The sequence below is a fragment of the Poecilia latipinna genome, unplaced genomic scaffold (assembly GCF_001443285.1).
Source record: "Poecilia latipinna isolate Pla-1442-1.1 unplaced genomic scaffold, P_latipinna-1.0 Scaffold14, whole genome shotgun sequence".
In the NCBI taxonomy this organism is placed as follows: domain Eukaryota; kingdom Metazoa; phylum Chordata; class Actinopteri; order Cyprinodontiformes; family Poeciliidae; genus Poecilia; species Poecilia latipinna.
The window spans coordinates 662,123-689,344 of record NW_015112630.1 but is presented as its reverse complement, the minus strand read 5'-3'; the positions used below and the strand labels follow the sequence as shown (position 1 = coordinate 689,344).

Genomic DNA, 27,222 nt, shown 5'->3' with positions numbered 1-27,222 from the left:
TTTTTTTTTTGATTTGTTTGTTTTTTTAGAAAAGGGAAAAAAAAAAAAAAAAAAAAAAAAAAAAAAAAAAAACAGAAGAGGGACAAGGATAAAAGTCTTTCAAAGTGACTGACAGGTAGTAGGTGAGTTATTTCAGTCTTTCAAGAGGGGGCTTGTAAATATTCAGGTTAGCTAAAGTTAGCGGTAAAATGTTGTCTTTAAACTGTGTACTGTAGTTTGAGGTGTTTGGAGGAGCTGCAATGTGTCCGCATGCATACACACCTCAGAAAGTACTTAGCTGCTACCCTAAATACGACTTGCGGTTCAGATATTTTATGAGGTTTTTTTTTTTTTTTTAGATGCTAACTGATCACCTACAAACTTCAACCGGAAACGTTCAAATGTGTGTAAAAGGCAACATACTCCTTCCAGTGTATTCCACTCAAGTTATTTCTCAGGAATGTGGCATGTTATGTTTCACTACTCAAGGAGACTTTAAATAGTCATAAATAATGAGGTAGCTTCATTTTTTTCACACACTATAACTCCTGCCATCTGCAAAATAAACAGTGACACGGCAAAAAAATGTAAGCACTGTTAAGTCGAGGCCATCTCACCTCATTTTACAGCCTGAGAACGACGAGTTGTTTGTTTTTCTTTTGTTGTTGTTGTTATTGTTGTTTTTACGACATACCGTAACGTAAAACTCGAGAATTGCGGGAGGTTGCCACGACTGTAATCCCGTTCAAACGTCCACACAGACACCCAGTTACAAGTGAAAATCCCCGCACTGGAGCAGCTCAACATTCAGCAGGATAACACTGCGGGTGAAGCTGGCATTCAAACATGCTTCCTAATCCGTCTCTGCGCTGAGGGTGGCGGGAGAAAATCACCTTAAATCACCACAAGCAAAGCGCGTCTGCAGCCTTGCGTAGGGAACAAGTCCCGTCTGATTGAGGGAGCAATTCAGGTTTAACCTTTTGTGCTGAATTTAAGCAGCCAAGGCGAAAAAATAAATAAATAAATAATAATAATAATAATAATAATAATAATAATAATAATAATAATAATAATAATAATAATTAATAACACACAATAATGAAGAGCTGGAATTTATTGCAATTAACAGATCCAACTTGAAGAAGCCGCCTCTAATTTTAGGAACAGACCTGCTTTCCTCCATCACTACTGGGAGCTCTGCTCAGGGCCAATTAAACAAATTTCCATATTCTGACAATCATAAAGCAGGTTTATGCGTCTTATCAGTGCAGCCGCAGCACCCGAGCATTCACATTATGGCTGTTGGAAGCCATAAAGTTAATGTGTGCATGCGGTCATTCCTGCACACAACAACCACCAGTCACCAGGTGATTTTGCGCGCGCGCGTGTGTCCGTGTGTGTGCGTGCACACTCCACCATCACTGACTCTGAGCAACAAGTAGATCCATATAACAGTAACCTCCACTCACACATGCAATGCCTGATTTAATCAACCTATAGAAAACACGGACGCAGAGACACGTCCAGCCGTGATTATCCCGAAACAAACCTCTGGATCGACAGAGACGTTCCAAATAACAGATCCGCACAAGAAAGTGTTAAGAGATGATTCTGTGTCTGCATGAAAGACGCACGAAGTGGCGTCAGTGTGTGCACTAACAGGCAAGTTGTGGTCCGGCGCTTACCTTCAGAGTTCGCGGGGTCCCATGCTCCGGGGAGGACGGGCTGCAGAGGGAACAGTGGTGGATGAGTTTAGCCTCACATCACATCGTCAGCTCGGCCACCAACTGGGAGCTCAGGGACCTGCTGGTCGCTCACAGGCGGAATGCACAACGAGTCATCAGGCGATTTCCGCTCGGTTCGCTCCTCTCCTCAGAGTTGGTACTTGTTGTTCTGTCGGGTCATGCGGCTGCTTCTTTCTAATAATTCTTATCAGCTCTTGAGAGATTTAAAAAAAAAAAAAAATGCCTATACAAAGTGCTGTGATGCTGACGCACTCGGAAGCGACTTGGTGTGGGTGTGTGTTGGCGTGCCGCTGAGCTCGGCCATCGGCTCGCAGCTGGAGCGCCTTCCAGCTGTGCGACCGACAGATCGCAGTGCGGAGCCACAGTCCCGCCTTCCGGCAGCACCGCGAAGGCACCGCGCTTCAGTCCGCGTGCGAGGCGGCCTGCGAGCTCCACACGTATACATACACACATACTTTGCATACATACGTACACATACACACATACTTTGCATACATACGTACACATACATGTACACACCGCGGCGGTTGAAGTACGCTTAACACCAGAGGGAGTTTGTATAGCGGGAAAGTTACAAAAGTACCGAGTTTTCTCCGTTTAAATCGTGCGCTGAACGGTTTTTATTCCAACACATAATACGGTTTTCTTGTCGGCTGTTTTAAAGTGCGATTTGAAAAACATTGTCGCATTAAATAGGACTTTATTTTAGTTATTTTCCATTTGAAATATTAGGATGCACTCTAAGAAACACAGCAACCTGTTACTACATCAGATCTGCCCCTTCCTTCGCGTCACGTCACGTGTTGCATTCATTGAACAAGAGAATGAAGGAGAATTGCGTTTTAGGGAGATTTTTTTGTTGTTACATTCTGAATGTAGTGATTAAGTAGTTATCTACAAATAGATGGTAAAAGCTTATTTATTATTATTATTATTTTTATTAGACTTTCCCAAAAGATGGGGGACTTATTTTAGATAGCTTGGCTATTTTATCTTTTATGTTCAAAGTAAAATGGCTACAGTTATTGTTCATACCCCTAGGATAGTAAATTTAACGTAGCCTTTTAGTTTTGACAATTATCTTAAGATTGGAAGTAATATCATTTTGCATCAGCTAGAGAATTTGTGGAAGAAGCAATTTTTTAAGACACTTTTTTATGCATAGTAGATTTATATTGTTTTGTTATCTTTTGAGAAATGCCTGTCTCATTTCCTACCTGACAGAAAGGTCTTGTTTTAATTAAAATAATTTTTAATCTCAACCTGTCAGGTATGAGGACAATTTGGGGCTTAACCTTAAACACATTGCCAGCAGAGGGCGCTAAGATATAACTTCCATCGATTGTTTATCCAGTCTGTCAGAGGAACCCAGAGACACACAAGACAGAGCACATGCATAGCAACTATAATAATTATTTAAAGATTCATAGCATAAAATATTCTGAGAACATGTGAGGCCATTAAGATATTCACTTAATCCTTGTCTTGTTCAAAATGATGTTCATTTCCAAGTAATTTGATTTACCAAATGCATTTTACAATAAGATCTAACTGGCTAATGAATTACACACAAGGTTTTTTAATGTACAAAGAAATAAAATATGATATTTTTTATACAAATTAAATTTGTTGTGCTAAAACTTGCTGGGAAAATATACAAGTAAAATTCAGTAATGACTGTAAATAGGAAAACATCATAATAAATAAGCAGTGATGGTCATGCATTCTAGAAACCTGGGTAAGGTACAGGTCAATGACAAAAAAAAAACAGAGAGATGAAGCAATGTCCACTCAGGCTCGTTTACTGTGAAGCTGCTCTTGCAATCCACCAGAATAAAAAGGGAACTAACTTTGTAAAACTGAGCTGTCAGTTTTTTTGGAAGATTGTTAGTGCTTAAACATTAGCTAAACATTAGTTACCATTGATCACATGTTTTATTTTGAGGTTGAAAAACAAAATGACAGTGTAATTGTGAAGAAAAAAAACAACAACAAAAACATTTATTTACAAAAAAACATGATGTGTGGAATGATGTGAAGCTAAAAACAAATGGTGTTTGAAAGTAGTCACATAGGTTTCTGCTAATTTGGAGTCTAAACTCTAATTTAGAAATCAACTGTTTCCTGCCTCAGTAAATCTTTCATATTGACCACAATAATAATTCAACCATTTTTGCAACTTGTCAAACCACACTTGACTGTTAGCCTCCCCGCAACACTAAATGTTTATCGGTTTGCCTGTCAGCCCAACCTCCCATCTCAGAAACAGTCTAAAATAGAAACCTGTCCAGGAACACTGATTTATCATCATACCTCAGAGATTAATAGAGAATCTTTCTTTACCTGTGGATTCTCAGCTATGTGACCGAGAGAGAAACGTTAGTCCCCAAATCCACCACACTGAAAACTGGGTCTCCTCAAGGCGGAGTGCTTGTGTCCTGGCGTTTCACACTGTGCATCTCCAAAGGAGAAAAATCTGATTGAGTTGGGATACACTCCTGAGAATGGATTAGGGCTGGACTTTGACTAGGTCTTTCTAACAAAGAAATGTGCTTTTATCTAAATCGTTCCATTGTATCTCTGGCTGTATATTTGGGGTCATTTTCCTGCTTTTACAACTTCTAGCAAGTTTTCTCCCATCAACTCTGACCAACTTCCATGTTCCTACTGAAGAAAATGTACTGAAATAAATATAGTGCCAATGCAGTGTATGTCCAATTAAATGGAAATGATTTATAATGGTCTCATATTTTTAAGTCTCAATCCCTGAGGTTCTAACAGGTGTGCAGACTTTTGAAGACCATGTTCAAAGATTAGTTTTAACTTACTAAACCATTTCCTTTGTTAGCATTGTAAACCATTACAAAACTGTAAAATATTATAAAGAAATAAATATTCAGAAATATTTTCAGAAAGAAGGAAAGGAGTCAAAAAATGTAAATGTTTTAGAAAATATTCAACATTACTGTCGAAGGTACCAAAAACGCTGGTTTGGTGATCAGCCGTGTTCTTGGCTGAACCCCATATGGCAGACTGAGGCGTGTTGCAGGCCGCCAGGCAAATACAGAAGTTTTAAAACTTTCTGTGGCCCCCAGAAAATTGCCAGAAACAGATCATGGAGCTGTGGTTCTGAAATTCTGGAATACACATTGGCTTTATGATACAACAGAGAAAGGATCTGCCCAACGGGTAATCTCTGAAGGGGAAAATCATCTCAGTGATAACTGTAAGTCTATGTACCTGACTGACCTGTGCAAAGGTGGTAACATGGCATCAAATAAAACGGGACAGAAGAATATTGTGAAAGCTAAAGTTTTCAGGGTTTATTAGCTTCAAAATGTTGCTTTCCACATCAAAAAGCATCGCTGTACTGAAGGAGTACGATTTGAAAAGACACAAGTCAAGGCTCTTTTTCGAGATCTTTTCCAGAAGACCTGAGGTATCAAAGAAATGACACTTTACTCAGATAGGAACTGTGAGATAATCCATGCTTGCTGTCCTCCTGGAGCTGGGCAGATGAAAATGTAGAGGAAGGCATAAAAAATTTGTTTTTATCAGCTACGTCATCCCAGGGTGACTTTACTTGCGGACGATATCTTGAAATAGCTTTTTGAAGAATTCAGAAAAACAGATGTCACGTCTATTGCTACAGAAGACTTGACATGTTTCAAATGGTTACTTATTTTAGTTAGAAACTCCAGAGGCGTTTGCAGATTACACACACCAGCAGGTTCATAATAATGTCAGATGGCTCATCTGAGGCAGGGTTCTGGACGTCTTCTGCGTCAGGACTGCATGTCTTCTCTCTGAGAATCTAAAGAAAAACAAGTATCAGTTTTTATTCAGGACTGAAAATGAAAGCAACCAACCTGAGAAAATCTAATTTCCTACAGCATTGAAAGCAGCATTTTATAGCCCTGCCTGACCAGGAAGTCACCGGGAACTCTTAACTCTTGGTACGTACTTTTTATTGTTAAAAATGATTTTAATAAGTTGCTCCTTTCAAATAAAACGGGATGTATTTCTGCCGTATTGATCCTGAAGCTCATCTTGTCCTACAGCAGTTATTCACTGTGACTCTGTTCTCTCTGAATGTAAAGTGTTTTTATTGAACATGATCAAAGTACAGAACAAGGGATCAATGAGTAATTAAAATAATCTGACTACGGGAAAAGTTTTTCAAAGCTTTTTACATTGTAATGCATGGTAGCACAAATGACTGTATTTCTAGTCCAGACAGTGTTTAATGATGAATACTGATTGTGTTTTCTCAGTATTTAGATTGAACATAAAATAATCTTTCTTCCTCTCGATGGTTTCGTTCATTCTTTCAATCTGTTTTTCTGTCTCATACTTTATAAAGTAACAAAACTGTAATGTTTCCAGTCCTTTCCAAACACATAGTTGTTTATTTTATTACATTATTTCTTTCTAAGCAGGAGGAAATCCTCTTTTTTTTCTCTAGCAGCCACTGTTTGTGTTTCTGAGAATGGAGGTGGGAGGATTACTGGAGGATTGCCTCAGCGCAGCGAGAGAAAAACCTGGAAGTGTTGAAATCTCTGACTCTGTGAAGCTGAAGTACAAATGTTGCAGAGGTCAGACACACGATGGCGCTATATGCCTGTTCATCTGGACTAAATATTTGGTTCTTACTGGAGTTAAATCGTTTTTGTTTGTTTGTTTGTTTGTTTGTTTGTTTGTTTGTTTGTTTGTTTGTTTGTTTGTTTGTTTGTTTGTCTGTTTGTTTGTTTTGCTTAAAGCAATCAAAACTTTATGAGCCGCATTCAGAAGCTTATCACATCGATCAGATTATGATCTGGACTTTGACTGGGCCATGGAAACGCCTTTCAGAATTCATGTTTAGGGTTTTGCATTGAAATGACCTGGCAAATTATGAAGTATGTATGAACATGCATACGTGAATTATGTACGAGTCTTTTTTATGTGCACATTAATGTCTTATGATAATAATCTGATGACACTGGAGTGGATTTTTCTGAAATTGTAACCTTCATCTACATTAAGTTCTGGAGAACTGGAGAAAACCTGAACAGGGCTTCTAACTGATGCCGATAGTGAAGTCTGTTGTGCAGCTTTAAACCTGAGTGTTCTCGTTGTTTTTGAACTCTTTTTCCTGGGATTATGAAATTCCTCTTTTATATCCTGTAGAGTCTCTGTGTGAAGAACTGGCCTCTCTGCTGGAGGAGGCAGAGCAGATGAAGTGGCCCTTTGTGCCAGAGAGGTGGCAGTATAAGCAGTCCATCAGCCCCACAGACAAGACCAACCTCAATGACCTCATCGGCAAAAACCTGCAGCAACTCTTGGTAATTCTTAGACAACTTATGCTAACAAACACAGGCAGAGAAAAGTCATGACCTTCACCTTCAGTTTTTCCTGTTTATTTTATTTTTTTTTTTAGCAAACCTAAATGTTAGTCATTAAACTAATTTTAACATCAAAGACATGCTGTGTAAAATTATAGCAATCAGTTTTTAAGAGAGAAAAAGCTATCCATATTAACTTCATTAATACTTCAAAATATGAAATTAAAACAAATAGTGTTGCACTTTCAGCTTGTTTTCAAGAAAATGGTTTCATCACAATTTAGATTAAAAAAAGAGAGAGAATAAGAGTTAAAGGTCAAATCTCCAACAATATACGTTACAACATTAGACTTTCCTTTTTTTTTACAATATTGTAAAGAATATTTGCAGTATTACAGAAACATGTCAAAGGGTGCTGTGTCTTTTTTCTGGCTATAAGATAGATCTGGGGCATTGATCGCATCATAAAAATATTGAGATTATGCAACATTTTGTTGCATAATCTCATAATCTAAAGTCAAGGATTCATTGACTTTACTGAACAGTTTCATAATCTTCATTCAACGTTACTAACCTAGAGCTCGTTTTTGTGAAAAAGTCGACAGTTTCTACTCATTTAACTGCGTCTGATTCCAGAGGTTTCCTCTTTCCCTTCTCTGCTCCTCTCTTGTTCTTTCTACTTTCCATCTTTTAAACTCCACTGACTGAGAGCGTTGACGTGTTGCGTCAGGGTGTGTCAGGCTGCCGGTGGAGGAGTGCTGTGACTTTATGGTCTATGCATCTATAATTATGAGTATAATTCATTTTATATAAGTTACCAGAATCAGAGAAGATAGAGTTCGGGTGAAGGAGTTCGTTTCTAACTGGCTACACAATAACGGTGTTCAAACAATGGTCCCGCCATCAGTACAGCATGCAGTGCCTTTCAATACAATACACCACAATTAAAGCAGCCATGGCCCAAGGGACAGTGATAGCAGCGTACATGATCAACACAGTGCTAGATAAAAATAACAAAAAAAAACAGCGGATATGCTTAAAATTAGTTTGGTCTGAACAGTGTGACAAAACAGCAAAAAGTCATCCATCCAGGTATGACTATGTTTTTACAGCACTTTGAATCCACACGCGCCTCGCTTACATACAGTTTGTGTGTTTAATCTGCTGCCAGGATCTTCTGAAGTCCTCCATCATGGCTCAGGAACCACAGACGTCCCTGGCAGTGATGTTCCTGGTGGACCGATTCCTCTACTGGATCGATGAATCCAGACGACTTCTAAAGATCACCAAGCTCCTAAACCGGTGGTACCCTGAACAACCCATAGCCCCTCAGCTGATCATACGGGTGGCCAGAGTCTTCCTTAACTCTGGTATTTACTGATGGAGGAAGGGGCTTGAACATATTGACTGGTATTCTTATGCCTTATATATAATTGGACATTTATATAAAGGTCAAATGGAACAGTTTTGATTTTTATGTTTGTAGAATGTGCAACAACAACTCAACTTTCATTGTTATTTAGTATTACTGTGTTTTGACTGTGAAACAAACCATTTCATTGGCAAATCAACAAAATAAAACACATCTACACTTACAGGATAGTATGAATTGGTATTACAAGGGTTGAAAGCTTTTTTGATAATTTCATTTAGTGTTATACTTTTTTTTGATTATTTTATATCTTATCTCCACAGGAAAACTTCAGAAGGCAGAATCCATCTTGAGCAGTTTGATTTATAGAAATGGAACAACAGGTAGTTCAACAGAGCTTTTTATTCAGTTTTAAAGGCCCAAAGTCCAGCTCTAAGCATGAACTTGTCTTTGACATTCAGGTTGTTGGGTCTATCACTGTGACAGTGACAAAGTGCTCGTTCAAGCCGTCAGTGTTCAAGTGCGTGGAATGGTTTTGCAAAAGTTGGGTGAGTTTGAAATTAGTAAGCAGTAGTTTACTAATTTCTTCATGTACGGAAGCTTCTAACTGCCAGAGCTAGTATGGAAATTCAGGAGCAGTAGCTAGCTGAAATGAGAAACTTTGTTATAACGAGATATAAAAAGATGTTCCTTACAGATTACAACTTCTTATAAATGCATAAAGGGATTCCATCTGACTGTCTTCTGACTCTGTTTCTTCAAGGTGACACTCAGACATCCCACGAAGTATTGTCTTTTTGCTTTAACAACCTTTGCATTTCAACAAAAACAGACTTTGTTGAAATTTTATATTTTGTCAAAACTCTATATATATATATATATATATATATATATATATATATATATATATATATATATATATATATATATATCGTTAGAATGTGTTTTAACTCTCACTACAACAGAACAGCTTCTGGTTTTAAAGGGATATTGCTCCTGTATTTATTTCCAAGCTCTAGCAGTTAAAGGTTTTTTGTTTTCTGTCCTGCTTTTACAATCTTTTTGTATTTCAGGCCTGTGGCTGCAGGCCGCAGAGCTAATCTGGGCTTCTCTGGTTGGCTACTACTCACTCCCTCAGCCTGATAAGAAGGTAACCTTAAAGATAAGACTGCTAAAGTGTGCATTGGTACCCTATTGTAAAGCTGTTGTGTTTACTAGCCTCAATCCCACATTGCTATAAACCTTTGTTTCACAGGGCATTGGGACCTCTCTTGGTTTACTGGCTAACATATTAGTGTCCATGAGTGATGAAGACTTCCATTCTTTTAAAACTAATCCAGATATTGATTTTGTAAGTTTAAGAAACCAAAAAAAGTTGTTTTCCTTGTGCAGATATTTTTGGTATTCAGTGTAATTTATATTTGTTGCTATTTTTCAGCCATCTTTACTCGGAAATCCTGGGAGTCATCGTCTTCTTTTGGCCGCCCAGGCAGCTAAGATGGCTGTGGTGTACAGTCAGTACGCTTCACTTTACGTGCTGACGAATGTGGTACGTTGTACTTATGAACACTCTCATGTTACCACGGCTGTTACAGGAACATTTCTCCTATCAATAAAAGAGTCACTTAGTTTTTCAACAGTCATCCAGGACTCAGAAAACTTCTACATTTGATTTGGTTACGTTCCATGTGCTGAATAAAGTGTCTTTTGACTTTTGTCATTGGACCCATTCATAAGGAATCAATGTGATAAGGAAGGATGGTCTGTTTCTTTTCCTAAAATGTTTCAATACACAGAGGGATTGGTATGGTAATGTGACAAAAGAGAAGTGGAAAAAAATAGAAATTAAGCCACTGCCAGTAATGTCATCACATGAACCAGAAAACCACACACTATAACTGACAAGCTGCTTGTGGTTCAGCAGCAGCCATTGCTAAATGTGCCATCCTACTTACAGGCTGTGCTGAAAGGTGTCAACTAATAGAGAAAATTTAGATTTAGAAACTGTTGAGAGTTTTAAACTTGACTAACGGTCAGGAAAAACCAGGTAACTATCTAAAAAATGGTCTGTAATTGTTTTTTATTTGTTTGTCTTTAGACGGCTCAAGGAAGCTGCTTGTTGTTGTACAGCTTCTCACTAGCATGCCCTCCCTCTCAAAGAGTGACCTTTCTCCAGAAGGCTCGAGAGGCCTTCACAATCGGCCTTCTCACCAAAGCAGAGGGCGAGCCGGTTACCAGCCAGCAGGAACTTCATACCTTCCTGAAGGCAGCCTATTCAATGACCGTCACTGACAAGTGGCTGGACGCTCCAAAGGATGTTGTAGAGGAGGCTGCTCAAGCTTGCCAGCAAGCTTTAGGATATTTCTACAAGTATTGTGATTCCAGTACTCAAGACAAAGATGGCCTGTCTGTTAGAATCATGCAACAAGTTGCTAAAGTCAAGCAGCTGCTGGGTGTTGAGCCATTCCCTAATTCAGATAAAGGATCTTTTATTCCAGACAGCTACAGAAACGACAAAGATTCCTCTGTAAATTTCACCCTGGAGGATTTCTCAAAGATATTGGAGAGATTTCAGAAATATCATGCATCACTGTGTGAGGCCACCAAAAGTTTCAAGGAGACTGAAGACAAAAAGGCAAAAGTTTTAACAGCACTGGATACAAACCTAGATAAAGCCAGCAGAGAAAGTGGTACAGAAGTATTCAAGCAAAAATCAAAAAGCTCGGATTCATCAAACGTGTTTTTGTCTCAAAATGTTGCTGCAACCCTGGAAAGCACAGACCCCCTGGGATTGTCTTGGCAGAAGCTCTCCTTCAGTAGATCAGGCTCTCTTCAGCCCAGCAGTGGTGTTCATAGAAGTGGCAGTGGACACGGAGCAAGCATTAGCGATCAGAGGAACATTCCCACTGAGAGTGATGATGACGACAGTTTTTCACACTCTGCAGATGAAAACCATAAGCCAAAGCCGCAAAACCAGAACTCCAGAAATAGTTCCCATCCAGTCCTAAAGTCCACAATTCCTGAAACCCCAAGACCGCTTCCACAGTGTGAAGCAATTCAAGCCGAAACAGAGACAGAAGACTTTGATGAAGACAGTATGGCTGATGTTAATGAGGAAAGCAAAGAATATTTGCATTCCCAACTACCTCTCCAAACATCTTTCAGTTCCTTTGGAGAGAGTTTTAGTTCCCAGTCTTCATGGGAAAAAATCTCAACTGGCCAAAACTCCCCCATGTGTGAAAAAGTACAACCAGGTTATGTGTCAAAACCAAGGAGTCAATCTTCAGGTTCTGATGGGAGCTTCGTCATTGTGGAAACACCGAATTCTGAAAGCAGCTCTTCACCTGGTGGCATCGCAGATCACAAACCACTCGAGAGGCATGATGTTCACTCAAATATAAAACCTGCAGCCAATTCAAGTCCTGCAAAACTTGTAGGCTGTGCAGTCTCAGCGGTCCAACACAACTCTTCACAGAGGATTCCAGACCCAAACGCAACTATTAAAAGCTCTGAGGAGAGCTCTGAGAGCTCATACGATATGGTGGAGCTCAATGAAAACGGGCACCAAAGCAATGAAGTGACTTCTGCAAGAAAAGCACCTCAGAACAAGAATACTTTGTGCTACAGCTGTCTGTACCCCAGCACAACAGCTGCTCCTGAGTTTGAGTTGTCCCAGCATGATTACCAGGCTCTACTGGCTGGAATCTGCCATGAATGTCTGCAGAGGAGGTTCTACAGCAAGACAGAGTTATTCCAACTCCAAAAATTTCAAACTGCCTACAGTAAGTTTATTTCTGTGATAGCAGGAACTTCTCTTCCATTATCTATGTAGATAATCCCAGTTTATTCAAAATGTTATATTCACCAGTGCAATTGTCATGCTAAAAATATATAATATGCCTTAAAATAAAAATATATACATGATACATTAGAACATAAATGAAAATGTTCTAAATTTCAAAATATGCAACAGTCTTGATTGGCTTCTTAACTGATGCACCTAATTATAATTTCCTGCTGCTTTTAGTATTTCCTTGAGTATTTTGGTGTTTTTATGCTGCCATTTTACTGTTTTGTGTAAATGTAAGTCAAGTTTATCTATATAGTATACCTTCCACAGGTCAGAAAACCAAAGTCCTGAAAACAGAATACATACAAGATCGCACATCGAAAAGCTAGCTAAAAGCCCGTCTGAATAAATGACTCTTGTCACGAATTCTCCCCACTAGATGCTCTTCACCTGAAGTTCTCCAAGGCCACAGGACTGTGGACGGCCAGAGAGACCTGTGTTTACATCGGGGATCTGATGGAGATGGAGGGCAAACAGAGAAGAGCGATATGGGTTCAGTTTTTGCATCAGGAGGAGAGGTTAAGCAGGTATGAGATGCTACAAAAATAATCATGCTATTTCCATGTCACATTTTGCTTCGAGCAGAAACCGTGGTTTCAAAAAGGCTGCAGCCTCAAATTTAAATTAGAATAGAATAGGATATCCTGTCCCACAATGGGGGAAATTCGGATGTATCAGCAGCAAGTTAAAAGTGAGTGGAAGCACAAGGCAGAAGGATCTATGATAAAACTCTTTTGTGCACCCATGATGTCACTGAAGGAGAGCTCCAGCTCAGTAATAGCTTCATGATGGGTGGGAGTTCTTCTGTCTCCCACCACCTGGACAGGATCAAGGGGTCAACGTAGGCCAGACATTGATATAAAGTCTTTTCAACAAAATTATAGACATTTTGTGGCACCAATGGTGAGGACTTCTATCACTCCTTAAACTGTTGTTTCACACCAAAGGTCAGCAATAGCTCAGACACAACTAACCCTGCTGAGTATCAGCCATTGTCAGCTATTATGGTTCCTGGGGCAAACAGGAAGTTGGTGGAAAAGACAAAAATAAATATTTGCTTTAGAACTACTACATTTAGCTGTTTTTTGTTCTAGCTTGTCGTTAAGGACTTCAATACATGTTTCAAAATGTCTTGTATTTCAGCAGATGTTTCCAATTTCATCAAAATGCTTGAGACTGAAATAGAATGGCTACAAAATGGCTGCTGCTTCAAGGTGAATCAGAAGCATCTTAACGTTCTTCACTTCCCCAGTGTATATCTGCGTTTCCACATCAAAAAAAATACTGAATGAACATAAAATTAGTGTTTTAAAGGGGCAGTATTATGCGTTTTCCAGTCACATAAAATTATTTTACAGCACAATCAAGTAAGTATGTTACTGACAGTTGTTGTCAAAATGCCATATATCTCAAATTTGAAAGAAATTTGACTTCATGATTTAACACCTTGAAATTGGTCATCTGTCTCTTTAAAAACTCCTCTTCTTCCTGAAACTCCGCCTTCAGGAAGTCATCACAACATGGCTCCTCTATTAACCCTTTAGTAACGTTTCTACCAGCATTGCACTGAATTACCTCATATAATGAACTTAGCAGATGCACAGTTCCACCAGGTGTTTGCTAATTGCTGCTGGCTAGTCTGAAGGAGCCGAGTGGGCGAAGGCTGCTCTGTGAGGTGGAAGATCAGAAGTTTGGAAACTGCTGGTCTGAGGAGGCGATGCTCAATCCCCCCAGAGGTTTTACACAGCTGAATGGTTGCCACTGGAGATAAATGATTTCTCGAACATGCATGAAATAGTCAAATCAACACTTCAGGTATATTTTTGATAAAGGAATAACATTATATCATGATTCAAAGCTAAAAATGCTGCTTTTACATAATACTGCTCCTTTAATTGTTTATTTTCAACAAATTTACAAAAAAAATAGGGGTATATTTGGCAGAATTGTGTGTAGAAATTTGATAGAAATATTTTTAACTAAGACTGTGACATAGGATAAAAAGGCGAAAAAGCTGTTAATGCTTTCTGAGTTTTGTCTAATATCCTCTGGTTTTTCTGGACATTTTCTGCAGTTATGTAGGGAAGGATTACTTGAAGCCAAGAGAAATCCAGTATCACCTGAAAGATGTGGAGCGCCAGATGACAGCTCAGTACTATGTGACTGAATTCAACAAGAGTCTCTACGATAAAGAAGTTTTGGCTCAGATCTTCTACATTCCCTCCGACGCATTGTTGGTGAGCACAGTGTGTGTGTGTGTGTGTGTGTGGCTTTGTATTTGATCAATTGTAAGGACCGTCTTCCTAAACCATATGAGGTTGCGGGGGCCAACTGAGAACAGCTGTTTTTGGGCCAGGAGTTAGGTTTGGGATTAAGGTGTGAATTGAGTTTAGGTTAGGTTTAGGGTTAGGCATATACTGGTAGTGGTTTGGTTTAGGGCAGCCAGAGCAGGTTTTCAAGACAAACTTGTAATCTACCTAACTGGTTCCATTCATCAGGATTTATGGGTAGCCATTGTTGAGTATCATAATAGTGTAAATTTATCCCTCGGTATGTAATGATTTACCAGCTGAAAGCATGTACAACTCTGGAAAAAAATACAACCACTGCAGGAAATTATCTCAGAGAAATTATCAGTTTCTCTGAGTTTACTTTTTATAGGTATATGTTTGAGTAAAATTAACATTCTTTTATTCTACAAACTACTGACAACATGTCTCCAAAATTCCAAGCAAAAATGTAGTATTTATTTGCATAAAATGGGAAATGGTCTAAATAACAAAAAACAATAATAGTAAAAAAAAAAATTAAAAATGCAGCACTTTCAGACCTCAAATAATGCAAAGAGAACAAGTTCATATTCATTTAACAATACTAATGTTTGAACTCAGGAAGAGTTCAGAAATCAGTATTGGTGGAATAACCAGGAGGTTTTCAATGGGCTTGAGTGCAATGGTCTCTTCTTTTTTTTTTTTTTCCAGAGTTGTCATGAATTGGTAGCGAGGATTGATGCAGTAGACTCAGGTCGACGTGAAGAAATTATGTTTTGATGATAACAAGGAGTACAGACGTCCAGGCAGCAAAGAAGGCTAGGAGCTCAGACACTGGTAGCAACTGGGTAGAATACACGAAAGGAGCAGAGTGACAAAAGACACGACTTACGACTCCTACGACAAGGATCCGACAGGGAACAGGTGACACAGGTGAGGTTAAATACACAGAGGGTAATCAGGGAAACAAGAGGCAGATGGGGACAATCAAGAGGGAGACGAGACGACACAGGAACTAAATAAACACACAAAAAATACACACAAAAATCCTCACAAGAGCTGTATTAGCTTACCATTGGTAAATTGGAAGGTAGATGTAAACAAGTGGATGATAATTCCAAATACAGCAGAGAGAAATCCATTTAAATAAAAAAAAAAAAAAAGAAATATGGGTTGTTATGGACATGGCCTAAAATGATCCTGAACCCCTACGTTTCTTCTTGAGCAACAACAAATCAGTTCATCAGAAGAGATTTGAAAGTTTCAAGATGCCTCATCCATTTCTTCTTTGTGCTTAGATTCTAAACGGAGATGAGATTGTGGGCTGCATCACCGTGGAGCCGTACATGCTTGGACAGTTTGTTAAACTCACCAACAACACTGGGCAGAAAGAGATGTCTGTCGAGGCTACGAAATATGGTCTGGCTTTTGGACACTTCACCTATCTGTTCTCTGGTCGCCAGGAAGTTGTGGTCGACTTACAAGGTATCAGTACATAACTATAACTCTGACCAGGGATGAACACAGTAATCGTTTGCAATCGCATGGAAAAAGAGATTTGACATTTTGTCAAGTCAACTTTGTTTGTATAGGACATTTCAGCAACAAACATTTCAAATCATGAAGACATCAGTCAGCAATTATGAAACAAGAAATAAACATTATATTTTGCCAAATGTCATCAAAATCATCAGGCAAATACACATTGGTTTAAGTGAAACATTGGTCAATGTTTCACTTACTACTAATCAAAGGCAACTCTGAACAGATGGCACTTTTCCTCTTCCACAGGATGGACGACTTCCAATGGGAAAGGTCTGACTTACCTCACGGACCCCCAGATTCACTCCACCAGGACCCCCACAGGGCCCTCAAACTTTGGTGAAAGGGGGCTGGCAATTTTCCGGAAAGAGCAACATGGACCAACCTGCAACGAGATCTGCAACCTGCTTGAACTCACTCCACTCACCCTGCAGTCACATGTTTAAAGAGCTGGAGACTACATGTACTGACTGATGCTGAGAATGTTTTTTGTTAATTTTTTTGGCATCTGAATCACAGTGTATCAGATATTTATAGAAAATGCATCCAACATTACTCTGAATATCTGATTGATTCAACACTATGGTCAGAGCAGCTGAGACTGAAGCAAGTAGTTTGAAACTCAAAGCTGTTTGTTAAGTGCTTTGTACTTCACATCATTTTATGATCATCTATATTTCTCCAGAAAAGTGTTGAATCTGCTTTTTTGTAAGCGTTTGTTTTGTTCATTTGTTCAGAGCATTACGATTTAAATTGTTTTAGCTCCAAGTATAATTCTACCACTCCAGTTGAATTTTCTTATTAACATAGGCAAAAAAAATTATACATCAAAACTTGAAGAAATCAGTTTTTGGAAGAAGAAAAAAGACATTTTATTTGAGTAAATTTTCAATAAAAAATGCTAAAAGAAAAAATATATATAGTCTGTGTTAACATTGGATTGCAAGAATGTGGAAGCAGTGACTTTAATAAATTTTGCTGATCAGATCTTCGTTCCTGATATCAATCAAACGTCCGGTGTCTGAACTTTTTGTCATAAGGGCTAAAATAGTCAAACTGAGATATTATCAAGCTATAATTTTTAAAATAAATTCAAAAATGTTGTTAAAGCAATGTGTGGGGAACTAAAGTCTGTACAAGTCAGACGAGTTAAACGAGTTTTGTTAGCACAGCAAAATGTGATAAATGGTCGGTAACTTTTTCTAGTGATCAGCTTTCTGGTCAGACTCTGTGGAAAGAAAGGAAGGTTAATGACTGGTCAAAGGCACAGTAAGCATTGTGAAAACAGGAAGTACTGGAGGCTACTCGCGTTAGTCCCGTGATAGTCACACACCCTGAGTCATATGACTGTGGTTTGATCCATCAGCTCAGATCCAGTCCTGAGGTTAGGAGCCTCCTCCAATCAGAGCACAAACAACACTGTTCACCCCTGACCCACTGCAGTCCCATGCTGGAAGCCAAACCACCCACTGAGTGAAAAGTCACGTATTGAACCAAAAGAGGTTCAAGAGTGTATTTCAAGTTTCTCTATTGTGAAATCAATTTCAATATTTAAGAAAATACAAAACGACTAAAAGTAAAAACCTGCTTTAAACGTGTGCTCTGAATGGAGCATTAACCAGCCTTCAGAGAATATTGCAGACGCTGGCTTTTATGATGTTTACTGCAGCGTGACTCTGAGAACAACACTTGTCTCATTTATGACCTCAACCTGTGGCCAGCTGTCAGGGCTGGAGCTAAAACCCGGAACCACGGCTCTGCGTGTCCGAGACTCGGGTCAGAGTTTATAAGGAGGAGATCCCTCACCTGTGACAGCACAGTGAACAGATCGGCGCATCGAGAAACATGAGACTCCCAGTCCTGCTCACATGTCTGCTGGCAGCCTGCCTGGCAGAGACGCCACATCCATGCGGTAGATGGATGTTTTAGTTGGAATTAAGCTTTAACTTCATCTGCTTTCTCAACATTTCTTCATCATGTCTCACCTTTTCTGTATTAGACAAAATTTTGCTGCTATTTAGACTATTTATTTGGTGTTTTTAATTTGAAAAATGTTACATTTTTGTTCCACACAGAAAGTCCTCTCTTTCTCAGCGGAGCCCTCACGGTGGTAAGCCTTTCATTCGTCTGCACAATGAAGCAAAACCTGAGCAGAACTCCTGAGTAAATGTGTGAATCAGCATCACTTAGACTCTCACTTTCCAGTCCACGCAGAATGAAAAGCTGTGGACCTACGCCAAATACCTGTACGACGCACTGGGACGCAGAGTACGACTGCTGGAGCTGGGCACCTACGAGAACAAGACGTTCACCTACGACGTTCTGCTGCTCTACAGAGAGGTGACCAGAGCATGGATATTCTGTGTCTTTATTTTAGCAGAAAGTGACTGTAGATCAGAGGTTTCAAAAAAGGAAATGGAAGTTTGGAAACACTGTAGTAGAAACATTTCTCTCAAGATTTTTCCAAGCAAGTGGAGCTGGTTGGTTAGATGTAAAGCCAGAAAGATTCCAATGTGATTTCAGAAAATCACAGTCTCTTATCAGCGTGAAAGTTTTCTTACAGGAAACAGCTACACATTAAAAAAAAAAAACTAATCACAAGTGCAGTGGAATAAAATGGAGCAATGGTAAATGATTACCTCTGGTTAAACCCATGAAGAAAGCCTTATTCTGTTGTGGAGGAACAATGATCAGTTTAGAATGCCAGAGTTGACAGAAATATCAGAACAACTTACAAATTCACCATTTTAGAAACAATTCCTTTTGAAGATTGTCAGTTACATGACTGTGTGTAATGGCTTCATTCCTGAAAACTTGTAGAGACTGTTACATGAATACCAAATTAAGCATCGTGAATGAAACTTCAGGGTGGGAACCTTTTTGATACACTTCCAGATCAGCAACACAAATTTACAAGGACCTTAAAGCACCGGGTCTGACACCAGAGTACCAGCACTGCCTCAACTTCCATCACTTAATACAAGAGAAGTCATCTGGTCTTTATGGTCTGCTTATTCCAATGCAAATATTGATGCCCTTAAATATGTACATTATAGCACAGTGTTAGGGTGATCAGTAGTAACTTGTCTCAGAAGGCCATATCCATATAGAGATGCATGCTCTATGTGTTGGTAGCCATTTGTTTGTAGGTTTGCAGTTGGCCCACCCTCTCCATTTTAGGATGATTTGTTTGAAAAGTGTTCTGTAAGATGTACAGAAGAATCTGAAAGAATTGACCTTGCTGAAACCGTCCCTCCTTACTTTTCTGATCAGGCTACCATGTATGAGATCCACTATCATAACCGTACCTGTAAGAAGATGCCTCTGAAGGTAGAGTTCTACCCGCTGGCTATCCCAAAAGACGCCACTCTGCTGGGTCAGGCTGTGGTGGGAAGTTCCTCCGGACCTGGACAAGGCCTCTTGGTGAACACCTGGATGGGAGAGCTACCAGACAAGTCAGGTGAGAAGGCGTCTATGGCAGTAACCTCCTCGGTTCTTCATTCAGCCAGCTTTGGCAGCACAGCTTTTATTCTCTGTCCTTCCAGGAAAGTACTCATCAGTGGTCACTGAATTTGGCTGCATTCCTGTCAACACCAACTACCAAACCAAAGAGTTCGGATGGGTGGTGACGAGGTTAGTTTCAGCATCGTGACCATGATAAAGCTCGAGCTGACATGTCCGAGCTCAGCCTTATGATTCCTGCATCTGTTTCTCTGTTAGCTTCTTCGACAACGTCATCGGGATTGAAGATCCTAATCTCCTCAATCCCCCCAGCTTCTGCTCTGAAGCAGAGAGAATGGAGGATCAGAAGGAACCAGTAGACTTCTTCAGCTTATTTCAAAGCAAGAAATGAAGACCTCCTTCGATTGTTTCATTTCATCCAACTCTGTTGTCTTGTTCCACTCTTGGTTGAGACCTCGGTGCGTTCAGTATTTTTTCTCAAAATGGATCCGTTTGTTCAGTTCTCTCCATTTCAATTCATTTTCATTTACTCTGATGATCCGTTGAAGAATGTCTCTCTAGAACATGAGCAAGAATAATAAATTGAGTAATTTTCTCTTCATTGTGTTTTTGAGTGTGATTTGTACACACACAAGTTTATAGGTTACCCGTAACTTTGCCTGACACTAACCATAATTCACATGACACCATTAAGCCCAACCCCTAATCCTTAAAAGAAGAGCCCATGGCCTTGTGAGTGGACTTTGGCCCTCATTAGGCTCACACCAGAGAAGGCCCTAAATAGGTTGCATACAAGTACACACACTAAACAGTTCATTCATCTTGAACATTTTTCACACTTTGTCAGGTTACTGAGATTTTGTATATCCAACACAAATCAGCACAAAATTCTTATTTGGATGCAAAAGTTTGTGCAAACTAACATTTTATTGCAATTACAGTTTCTAGTTTTTTGGAGTCCGTCTCCACATGCAGGACAGTGGAGGCGAATGAGGGACTAAATTTTACATTGAGTATCAGTAAATGGAGATAAATGACACATACACATATTTAGATGTATTTCTATTCTCTCCCTTCTTCACCATTCTACAATACTTTTTATGTTTGTCACACAAACTGCCCAAAAATACGTAAGCTTTTTGGTTTTGTACGACCTGAGGATCTTTATGTTTGGTTGTTCAAGAAGAGCTTTCTGTTCATTCCTTCTGAACAGAATGCTCTTCTGCTCAGAAGATGGTCGATGCTCTTTGTTGTTGGCTTTCAACTTTTCCTGAACGAGGGAAATTATTGTAAATATACAGCAGGTTTGGTGCTGTAATTAAAACATAAAACATAAAACACTTTTTAAGAAGGTGAGTGTTCATTTATGTCTTTAAAAGTGGAGCAAGTAAAAAGGTTTTCACCAGGGAATAACGTGACCAGACAGTGATCATGGCTGGATGAGCAAAAACCAGAGATAATCATTGGATTTGGGAATCCTAATCAGTTAGAGCAAGTTAGTCAGTTCTCCTTGTTCAGTCACATGGATTCGGCATATTTCATACCATTACAACCAGCATCTTTGATAATTATGCTGGATACAGACTGGAAACCCCACAGGCTTGCATTTAAGGACGGCAGAGTACAGTAGGCTTGCTATCGGACAACATGACGACTCTCTTTCTGTTTGTGTGCCTGTTGGTGGGCTGCCTGGCTCAGAGACCCCAACCATGCTGTAAGTAAACACACCGGAAGAGCTCGGCATCAACATGTTGTATTTCTTCTTACCAGCTCATAATAATAACTGAGCATTTTTCCTGTTCAGCATCCCCGCCTCTCATGTCTGGAGGCCTTTTTGTGGTAAGTTGAATCCAGTTCGACTTTGTTCTCATACTCCTCTCAGTGAAACGCCTTCTCTCCGTCCTACAGTCCACCCAAAGCGAGAAGCTGGCAGCTCTTGCTAAGTACGCCTACGATGGCCTTGGGAGGCGAATCCGCCTCAGCAACTTTGGGTCCTTTGACAATAAAACATTCCATCTAGACGTGCTTCTGCTTTACAAACAGGTGAGAACCAAGGAGAGGGGATATGCATGTATGCCAGATTCCAACAGGTTCTGTTTGTAATCCCATCCCTTCCTGCAGGGGGTGATGTACAAGATCAACAACCGGGACCAGACGTGCCTGAAGAGGCATCTGAGTACGGACTTTGTCCCGCTGGCCGTTCCTAAGGATGCCTCCCTGGTGGGTCAGGTTGTGCTGGGCAGCTCTTCAGTTCCAGGGGAGGAAATTCTGGTTAACACCTGGACCGGGACGCTGCTGACCAAGAAGGGTCTAGGTAGAGTTTCTTCTAAAATATTCATACTACTTAAAGTTTTTCACTTTTTTTTTCACATCGCCCACAATTTTTAATATATTTTATTTGGGATTTTATGTGGCAGGTAGTACAAAACAGTAAAAACCATGGTACTTGTTTCTGAGCCCTTTTTCTGAAAAGGAGCCTGAATGTAAAACTAGTTGTACAAAAACTGCATTTCTTTTGTTTAGATATAAAATTATTTAGAGATTTTAAAACTGAACACTGACCTAGTGGAACTTTAGGTATGATGCTAATTAGATACACCAGGCACTTAAACCTCCAGTAGTTACATTTTAGACACAATATTTTCACATATTTGTTAAATCTGTCACCATGTCATGACAGTATAATATCAGACAGATAATTTGTCAAAAATCAAGCTCCTCCATCTCCTCCCTGTGGTCCTACAGATATCTGCAGAAATACACCATATATCCAGTTAGAATCAACCAATCAGAGCAAGGAGGAGGGTCGGTAACACTTGTAAGAAGGGGGGTGAATAAGACTGACATGACACTTTCATAAACATGACATAACACCTGTCATGAACATGAATAAGCCTTCATGAATATTTATGACTGTTGTCATAAAGCGTCATTCGGTAAATTATGACACTTTTTTATGACACAAAGTTGACATTATTCAAAATGTCTTTGTTATAACAACTTGACATTAACCAAGAAATCATTTCTGTTTAAACTTTACCTTTAATAACATAAAGTTACCTAATTTTTAAAGTGCAATCAGTAATACTTTTAGAACAAATTTATATCAGTAATTATTTCTTGGTGTTTATGACAGTGTCATGTCAGTCTTATTCACCCCCCTTCAAATAAAGTGTTACCAGAGGGTCTTAGTGCTGTCAGTCACTCTAGTGTACATTTAACCACATGACTGAAAATGACTCAGCAGTTATGTGACTGATCTGTTTTGTTTTGTTTTGTTTTTTCTTTTTTCTTTTGCAGCAACGTACGTGAGCACGGTTACAGAGTTTGGATGTATTCCTATCAGCACCCTGTTTAGCACGGACAAGAGAGGATGGGTGGCGGCCAGGTTAGTGCTCACGCCTCAGTTATTTAATTCCCGTCAGCTCCAGACAGCAGATAATGCTGTCTTTTTACATTCCTGAATAAAATGGTGTCCTTCCACTCAATTCAAATTCAGAAATACGAAGGGAAATTTGGTGGTGTGATTTTATTCTTCTCTCCAGCCAGCAAATGGTGCACTATGCAGAAGGATTTTTTTTTTTAATTGTGGGAAAAAAGTGTTTATAAATTAATAAAACTGAACTAGAAAACATAGGAGTCAGCAGTATGGAGAGACACAAACTATACAATCCCCATGACAACGCTTCCATATAAGGCTTTGAAGGCCTGCTCCGGTTTGCTCAGGAAACGCATAAACATAAGATGAAAACAACTTGTAATACCTGCTAATCTGTCTTATTACAATCAATGAACCAGCAGGTGATCAAAAATAATTACCCTTCATCATAAACAATACTAAGCCGGCTGAATGTAGTAAAATAAACAGAATTGTCCACAAACGCACAAGCTACTCATCTGTTGTTACACCATGAGAGGAAGTTTCTTATCAACCTGACCCAACAAGTTGTGCTGTGTGTATAAAACATAACAGTATCTCCAGTAATAAGCTTTAGATTTGCATTTCTGATGGTTTCAATGTCACTAAAACAGTCACACAGCCCCTGTCAGTAAAAATGTTACAATTTCTGAATGCATAAAATCCTTAGAAAAACAAGTTCACAATGTGAAATACTAATAGCAGCTAATAGCTAACAGCAGCTAATAGCTTTCTTTTTTATTTACATGTTTTGTTGGCAGTGCGGCATTCAGAATTGTTGTGAGTGTCACGGTGAGGCCCAACAGATTTATAAGCACAGCATTACCGCTTTTGTCAAGATGCTACACTTGATCTGTGAAAATAAAATGTATTAGAAATTTCTTTGGGTTCATTTCAAATGTAGTGGACACAGAGATAAAAAAGAAGAGAGAAAAGAAAGGTAGAAAGGGGGGAGAGGTTTAAAAAGGATCAGATAGGAGTAGAGGAAAGCAGCTAGCTAATAGCAGCTAATAGCTAATAATAATAGTTAGCAAATTCCATTGGTTGATGGAAAATAGACCAATTCTTTTTAGCACACAGGTGAAAAATTATATCTTTTGTGATATCTAAACTTTTAGCTCTTCACCTGTCATAATCTTACACAAATGTGTCAGCCATGTTGGATTTTCAGGTTGAGGTTGGTGTTAAGTAGATATTTCATTTATTTTCCAGCTTTCAAAGAAAGTGGATCACAGAATTATATTACTACTTAGAACAAGCAGAAACAAACCTTAAACCAGGCATGAACTCAGACACAGAACTGTGTTTTCTGCTCAGATGCAGCTGTAACAGATTGAACTGATTGTTTTCATCTGGTTTTCAGTTTCTTCAACAACGTCGTCGGCCTGGTAGACCCCCAGGATCTCACCCCACCACCGTTCTGCAGCACTGCCCAGCTGGAGGAAGAGGAGCAAGACTCACACACTTCATTCCTGCAGCTTCTTTAAAAACCAGAAACACACTGCAGCAGGAGCCTATCTATTTTACTGTAAAATGACTTTTTTGTGGTTTTAGTCAAAGTAGCTCTTATAAAACTTGAAAAAACTGAATGGAATTCAAGTTGGGATTCATTCATAATGAATTGTTCATATTTATATTGTTCAGAACTGAGAGGAAACATCAGTCGGTTCGTCTGTTCAGCACATTTCAGCAACAAGGCTGTTCAAAGTTCTTTACTCCATAAAAACATCATACAGTAAACAGCTATGAAACAAGCAATAAATGTTACATTTTGTCAAATGCCATCATCAAATTCATTAAATTTGTCAAAGGCAGCTCTGCTTTAAAGGAATCAGTGTTTCAGCATCTTTGCAGTTTTCTGGAACTTTATTCCAGATTCCACTCAAGGAATTGAAAGATATAGATATAGAAATTATCCTCTGCTATTGTATTGTTTTCATCCAGATATTTTTTTTCCTTATGTCCTTTTGATGTAAGCAGTGATATTCTTATAAATGCATAAAAATAAATACAAACGCTGCAGCTGTACTGAGCTCCATGACAATGTACAACCAAGGCCATGAGGTCAGAGGAGGCATTAAATACAACATTAATGTAATTAATGATTTATGGGAGTTTATTAAAATATGCAACAGTCAGTCACAGTAGAAAACACCAGCAGTCGTTTCCTGAACTGACTGACATGAAGCTGAGTGCAGAACCTTGCACAAGTATCCAACAGCTTCAAAGTGTCCAATATTAATCTGCCTTAATATTAGTCCCATAAATATTTCTGGGTCGATAATAACCAATGTTTATTTCCATCTTGTTGCCAGATGTGTTTTGGGAGGAGGGGTTGAGTCATGTCGAATTTGTTTGGTCATGTGACAGTAATGGTGATGCAGCAACTGCGACTGTGGTGTGTTTAGCTGTAGCAACACATATCAGGATGTATAATATCTGGATATGTAATATAAGATAATAGTTGTTGGCCATAACATTAAAATTGGACATTGGCACCGGCCCATATTTTCAGGTCGGTGCATCCCGGATTTAAACTAACATATTTTTTACTTTACAGTCGCAAACATGAATGTGCATCATTACAATTTGACATTTTTCTATATGTCAGATATAGAAAAAAATTATTCTATATTTTGAGTTTGAAACATGTCGTAGGCTGATGGCTGATGGCTGATACCACAGAGCCAAAACAAATCTTCAGGATCCAAGTCTAATTTTGTTCCTCGGCATGTGAACATAACATAATAAAATTTATGCAAGTTTTAGCTTGTTCTAATATTGTAGCTCATGGGTTATTGATATGTAAAACCTGGAGTTGTTTTAAACAAAACTTCCTATAAAGATTTCTGAATATAAAAACCTAGAAAACTGAAAATCTTAAGACATGTTTTGCTTGGGATTAAAAAAAAAACATTTGCCCAGGGTAACATCAGAAAGGTGTGGGCCACACAAGAACTAGAAAATAAAATATATCTTATCTGTCAGTTCGCCCCTGAACAGGTTCTCTGCTACTTGTATGCATGTATAGTGGAGTAAGTTTCCTTTAGCTGCTGTTGACTTCTGGGAGATTACATTACCTGCTTTCTGCTACAAAAATTCCCCACAGATAATTTCTTTCATTTTAATTGGCTGAAACGCAGCAGAAGGAGGGGGTTGCCCAGGGCAACATTCCTTCAAGAACCACAACTGTGCGCACATTTATATTTCAAGCTACAAAAGTTAGGCACAGTGATTAATAGTAATTAATCACATTATTAATCATAATGTTGTATTTATACTAATGCTGTCAATTGATTTAAAAACATGTAATCAAATTAATCACACTCTTGCACAGTGATTAATAGTAATTAATCACTGTGCAAGAGTGTGATTAATTTGATTACATGTTTTTAAATCAATTGACAGCATTAGTATAAATACAACATTATGATGTAAAAATGGACTGAATGTCTGAGGCAACACTTATTGCATATATTTGTGTTTGTATGTATTTTCTTTGTTGTTGCTTTGTACCCAGAAAGCTCAAAAATGTCGATTTCTTTTTTCAGCTGATTCACGTGAACTCACGCTGAATGACTTTCCAGGCTCCTCAGCCTGGAAAGAAAAATATATCAACAAAATTAAAAACAGGAAACAGGTGTCAGGTGACACCGACTGAGAACTGCGCACCTTTAAAGGAAGTGAGCTCCGACTGCAGAGAGGAGAGTCAGCCTGACGACATGAGAGCTCTGGTGCTGCTGGTGCTGCTGGTGTGCCTGTCGGTGGGCTGCGTGGCCCAGAGACCCCGGCCATGCAGTGAGTACACACACACACACACACCTGTGTGAACATCTCTACTTTTATCGTCTATTCAGACGAAAATATGCTTTTCATCTCGACAGCCTCCCCGCCGCTGTTGACCGGTTCCCTTTCTGTGGTGAGTTACCACTTTGTTTTTACCAGCCAAATAACAAAAAGCGATTGTTTGTGATTATAGTAAATATTTATTTTGGATTTATGTCCAGTCCACCCAGAATGAGAAGCTGGGGGCCTTCGCCAAATACACCTACGATGCTCTGGGACAGCGGATCCGCCTCAGGGAGTTTGGATCCTACAACAATAAGACCTTCCACCTGGACGTGCTTCTGCTCTACAGAGAAGTAACGACCACAGAGAAGGGATTTTAAACAACGTGTTATGTTTTTTTTTTTTTTTTTTTTTTTTTTTCCCCAGTAAATTTAAAATCCTTTCCTTTTTTTTAAGGGGGGGATTAAAAAA

General features: G+C 39.1%; 5 protein-coding genes across 12 annotated transcripts in view; 4 read left to right on the top strand and 1 right to left on the bottom strand.

Annotated features, from left to right (window-relative positions):
* Positions 1-2,122, bottom strand: part of LOC106947368 (RAS guanyl-releasing protein 2) — a 63,679-nt gene extending 61,557 nt beyond the window's left edge. Inside the window, exon 1 of one of the 4 annotated variants that reach the window (XM_015032306.1) lies at positions 1,665-2,122. The gene's annotated coding sequence lies outside the window, so the exon portion shown is untranslated. The remainder of the gene's footprint in view (positions 1-1,664) is intronic. The other 3 variants (XM_015032335.1, XM_015032325.1, XM_015032315.1) reach the window with 3 other exon arrangements.
* A 2,536-nt stretch (positions 2,123-4,658) lies between these two features.
* alpk1 (alpha-kinase 1) lies at positions 4,659-17,069 on the top strand. Of its 2 annotated transcripts, XM_015032285.1 has the most exons (14): positions 4,659-5,680; positions 6,190-6,319; positions 6,894-7,048; positions 8,220-8,418; positions 8,744-8,803; positions 8,882-8,968; positions 9,494-9,570; positions 9,676-9,771; positions 9,859-9,969; positions 10,519-12,202; positions 12,650-12,797; positions 14,345-14,507; positions 15,839-16,025; positions 16,332-17,069. In XM_015032285.1, exons 2-14 carry the CDS (start codon positions 6,214-6,216, stop codon positions 16,526-16,528), a joined length of 3,270 nt encoding a protein of 1,089 aa, XP_014887771.1. In that variant the 5' UTR covers positions 4,659-5,680; positions 6,190-6,213; the 3' UTR covers positions 16,529-17,069. The 2 variants fall into 2 exon arrangements, with proteins under 2 accessions (XP_014887771.1, XP_014887780.1); XM_015032294.1 differs by lacking the exons at positions 4,659-5,680; positions 6,190-6,319; positions 6,894-7,048 and having other exon boundaries at positions 8,325-8,458.
* A 778-nt stretch (positions 17,070-17,847) lies between these two features.
* Positions 17,848-23,293, top strand: LOC106947332 (ependymin-2-like). Of its 3 annotated transcripts, XR_001424964.1 has the most exons (8): positions 17,848-17,994; positions 18,158-18,192; positions 18,288-18,422; positions 19,356-19,542; positions 19,628-19,715; positions 19,803-19,979; positions 22,399-22,406; positions 23,277-23,293. XR_001424964.1 is itself a non-coding variant. In XM_015032263.1 (7 exons), the coding sequence occupies exons 1-6, from the start codon at positions 17,928-17,930 to the stop codon at positions 19,933-19,935; spliced, it is 645 nt and encodes a 214-aa protein (XP_014887749.1). In that variant the 5' UTR covers positions 17,848-17,927; the 3' UTR covers positions 19,936-19,980; positions 22,400-22,406. The 3 variants fall into 3 exon arrangements, 2 of the variants coding, with proteins under 2 accessions (XP_014887749.1, XP_014887737.1); XM_015032263.1 differs by lacking the exon at positions 23,277-23,293 and having other exon boundaries at positions 19,803-19,980; positions 22,400-22,406; XM_015032251.1 differs by lacking the exons at positions 22,399-22,406; positions 23,277-23,293 and having other exon boundaries at positions 17,849-17,994; positions 19,803-20,145.
* On the top strand, positions 21,152-24,452 carry LOC106947348 (ependymin-like). Its single transcript, XM_015032274.1, has 6 exons — positions 21,152-21,258; positions 21,349-21,383; positions 21,453-21,587; positions 21,666-21,858; positions 22,845-22,932; positions 24,326-24,452. The coding sequence occupies exons 1-6, from the start codon at positions 21,192-21,194 to the stop codon at positions 24,447-24,449; spliced, it is 642 nt and encodes a 213-aa protein (XP_014887760.1). The 5' UTR covers positions 21,152-21,191; the 3' UTR covers positions 24,450-24,452.
* Positions 24,453-26,642: 2,190 nt separating this feature from the next.
* Positions 26,643-27,222, top strand: part of LOC106947308 (ependymin-like) — a 5,410-nt gene continuing 4,830 nt past the window's right edge. The window contains exons 1-3 of one of the 2 annotated variants that reach the window (XM_015032218.1): positions 26,643-26,760; positions 26,847-26,881; positions 26,970-27,104. In XM_015032218.1, the coding sequence (XP_014887704.1) occupies positions 26,685-26,760; positions 26,847-26,881; positions 26,970-27,104 (246 nt within the window). In that variant the 5' untranslated portion in view covers positions 26,643-26,684. The remainder of the gene's footprint in view (positions 26,761-26,846; positions 26,882-26,969; positions 27,105-27,222) is intronic. The other variant, XM_015032210.1, reaches the window with a different exon arrangement.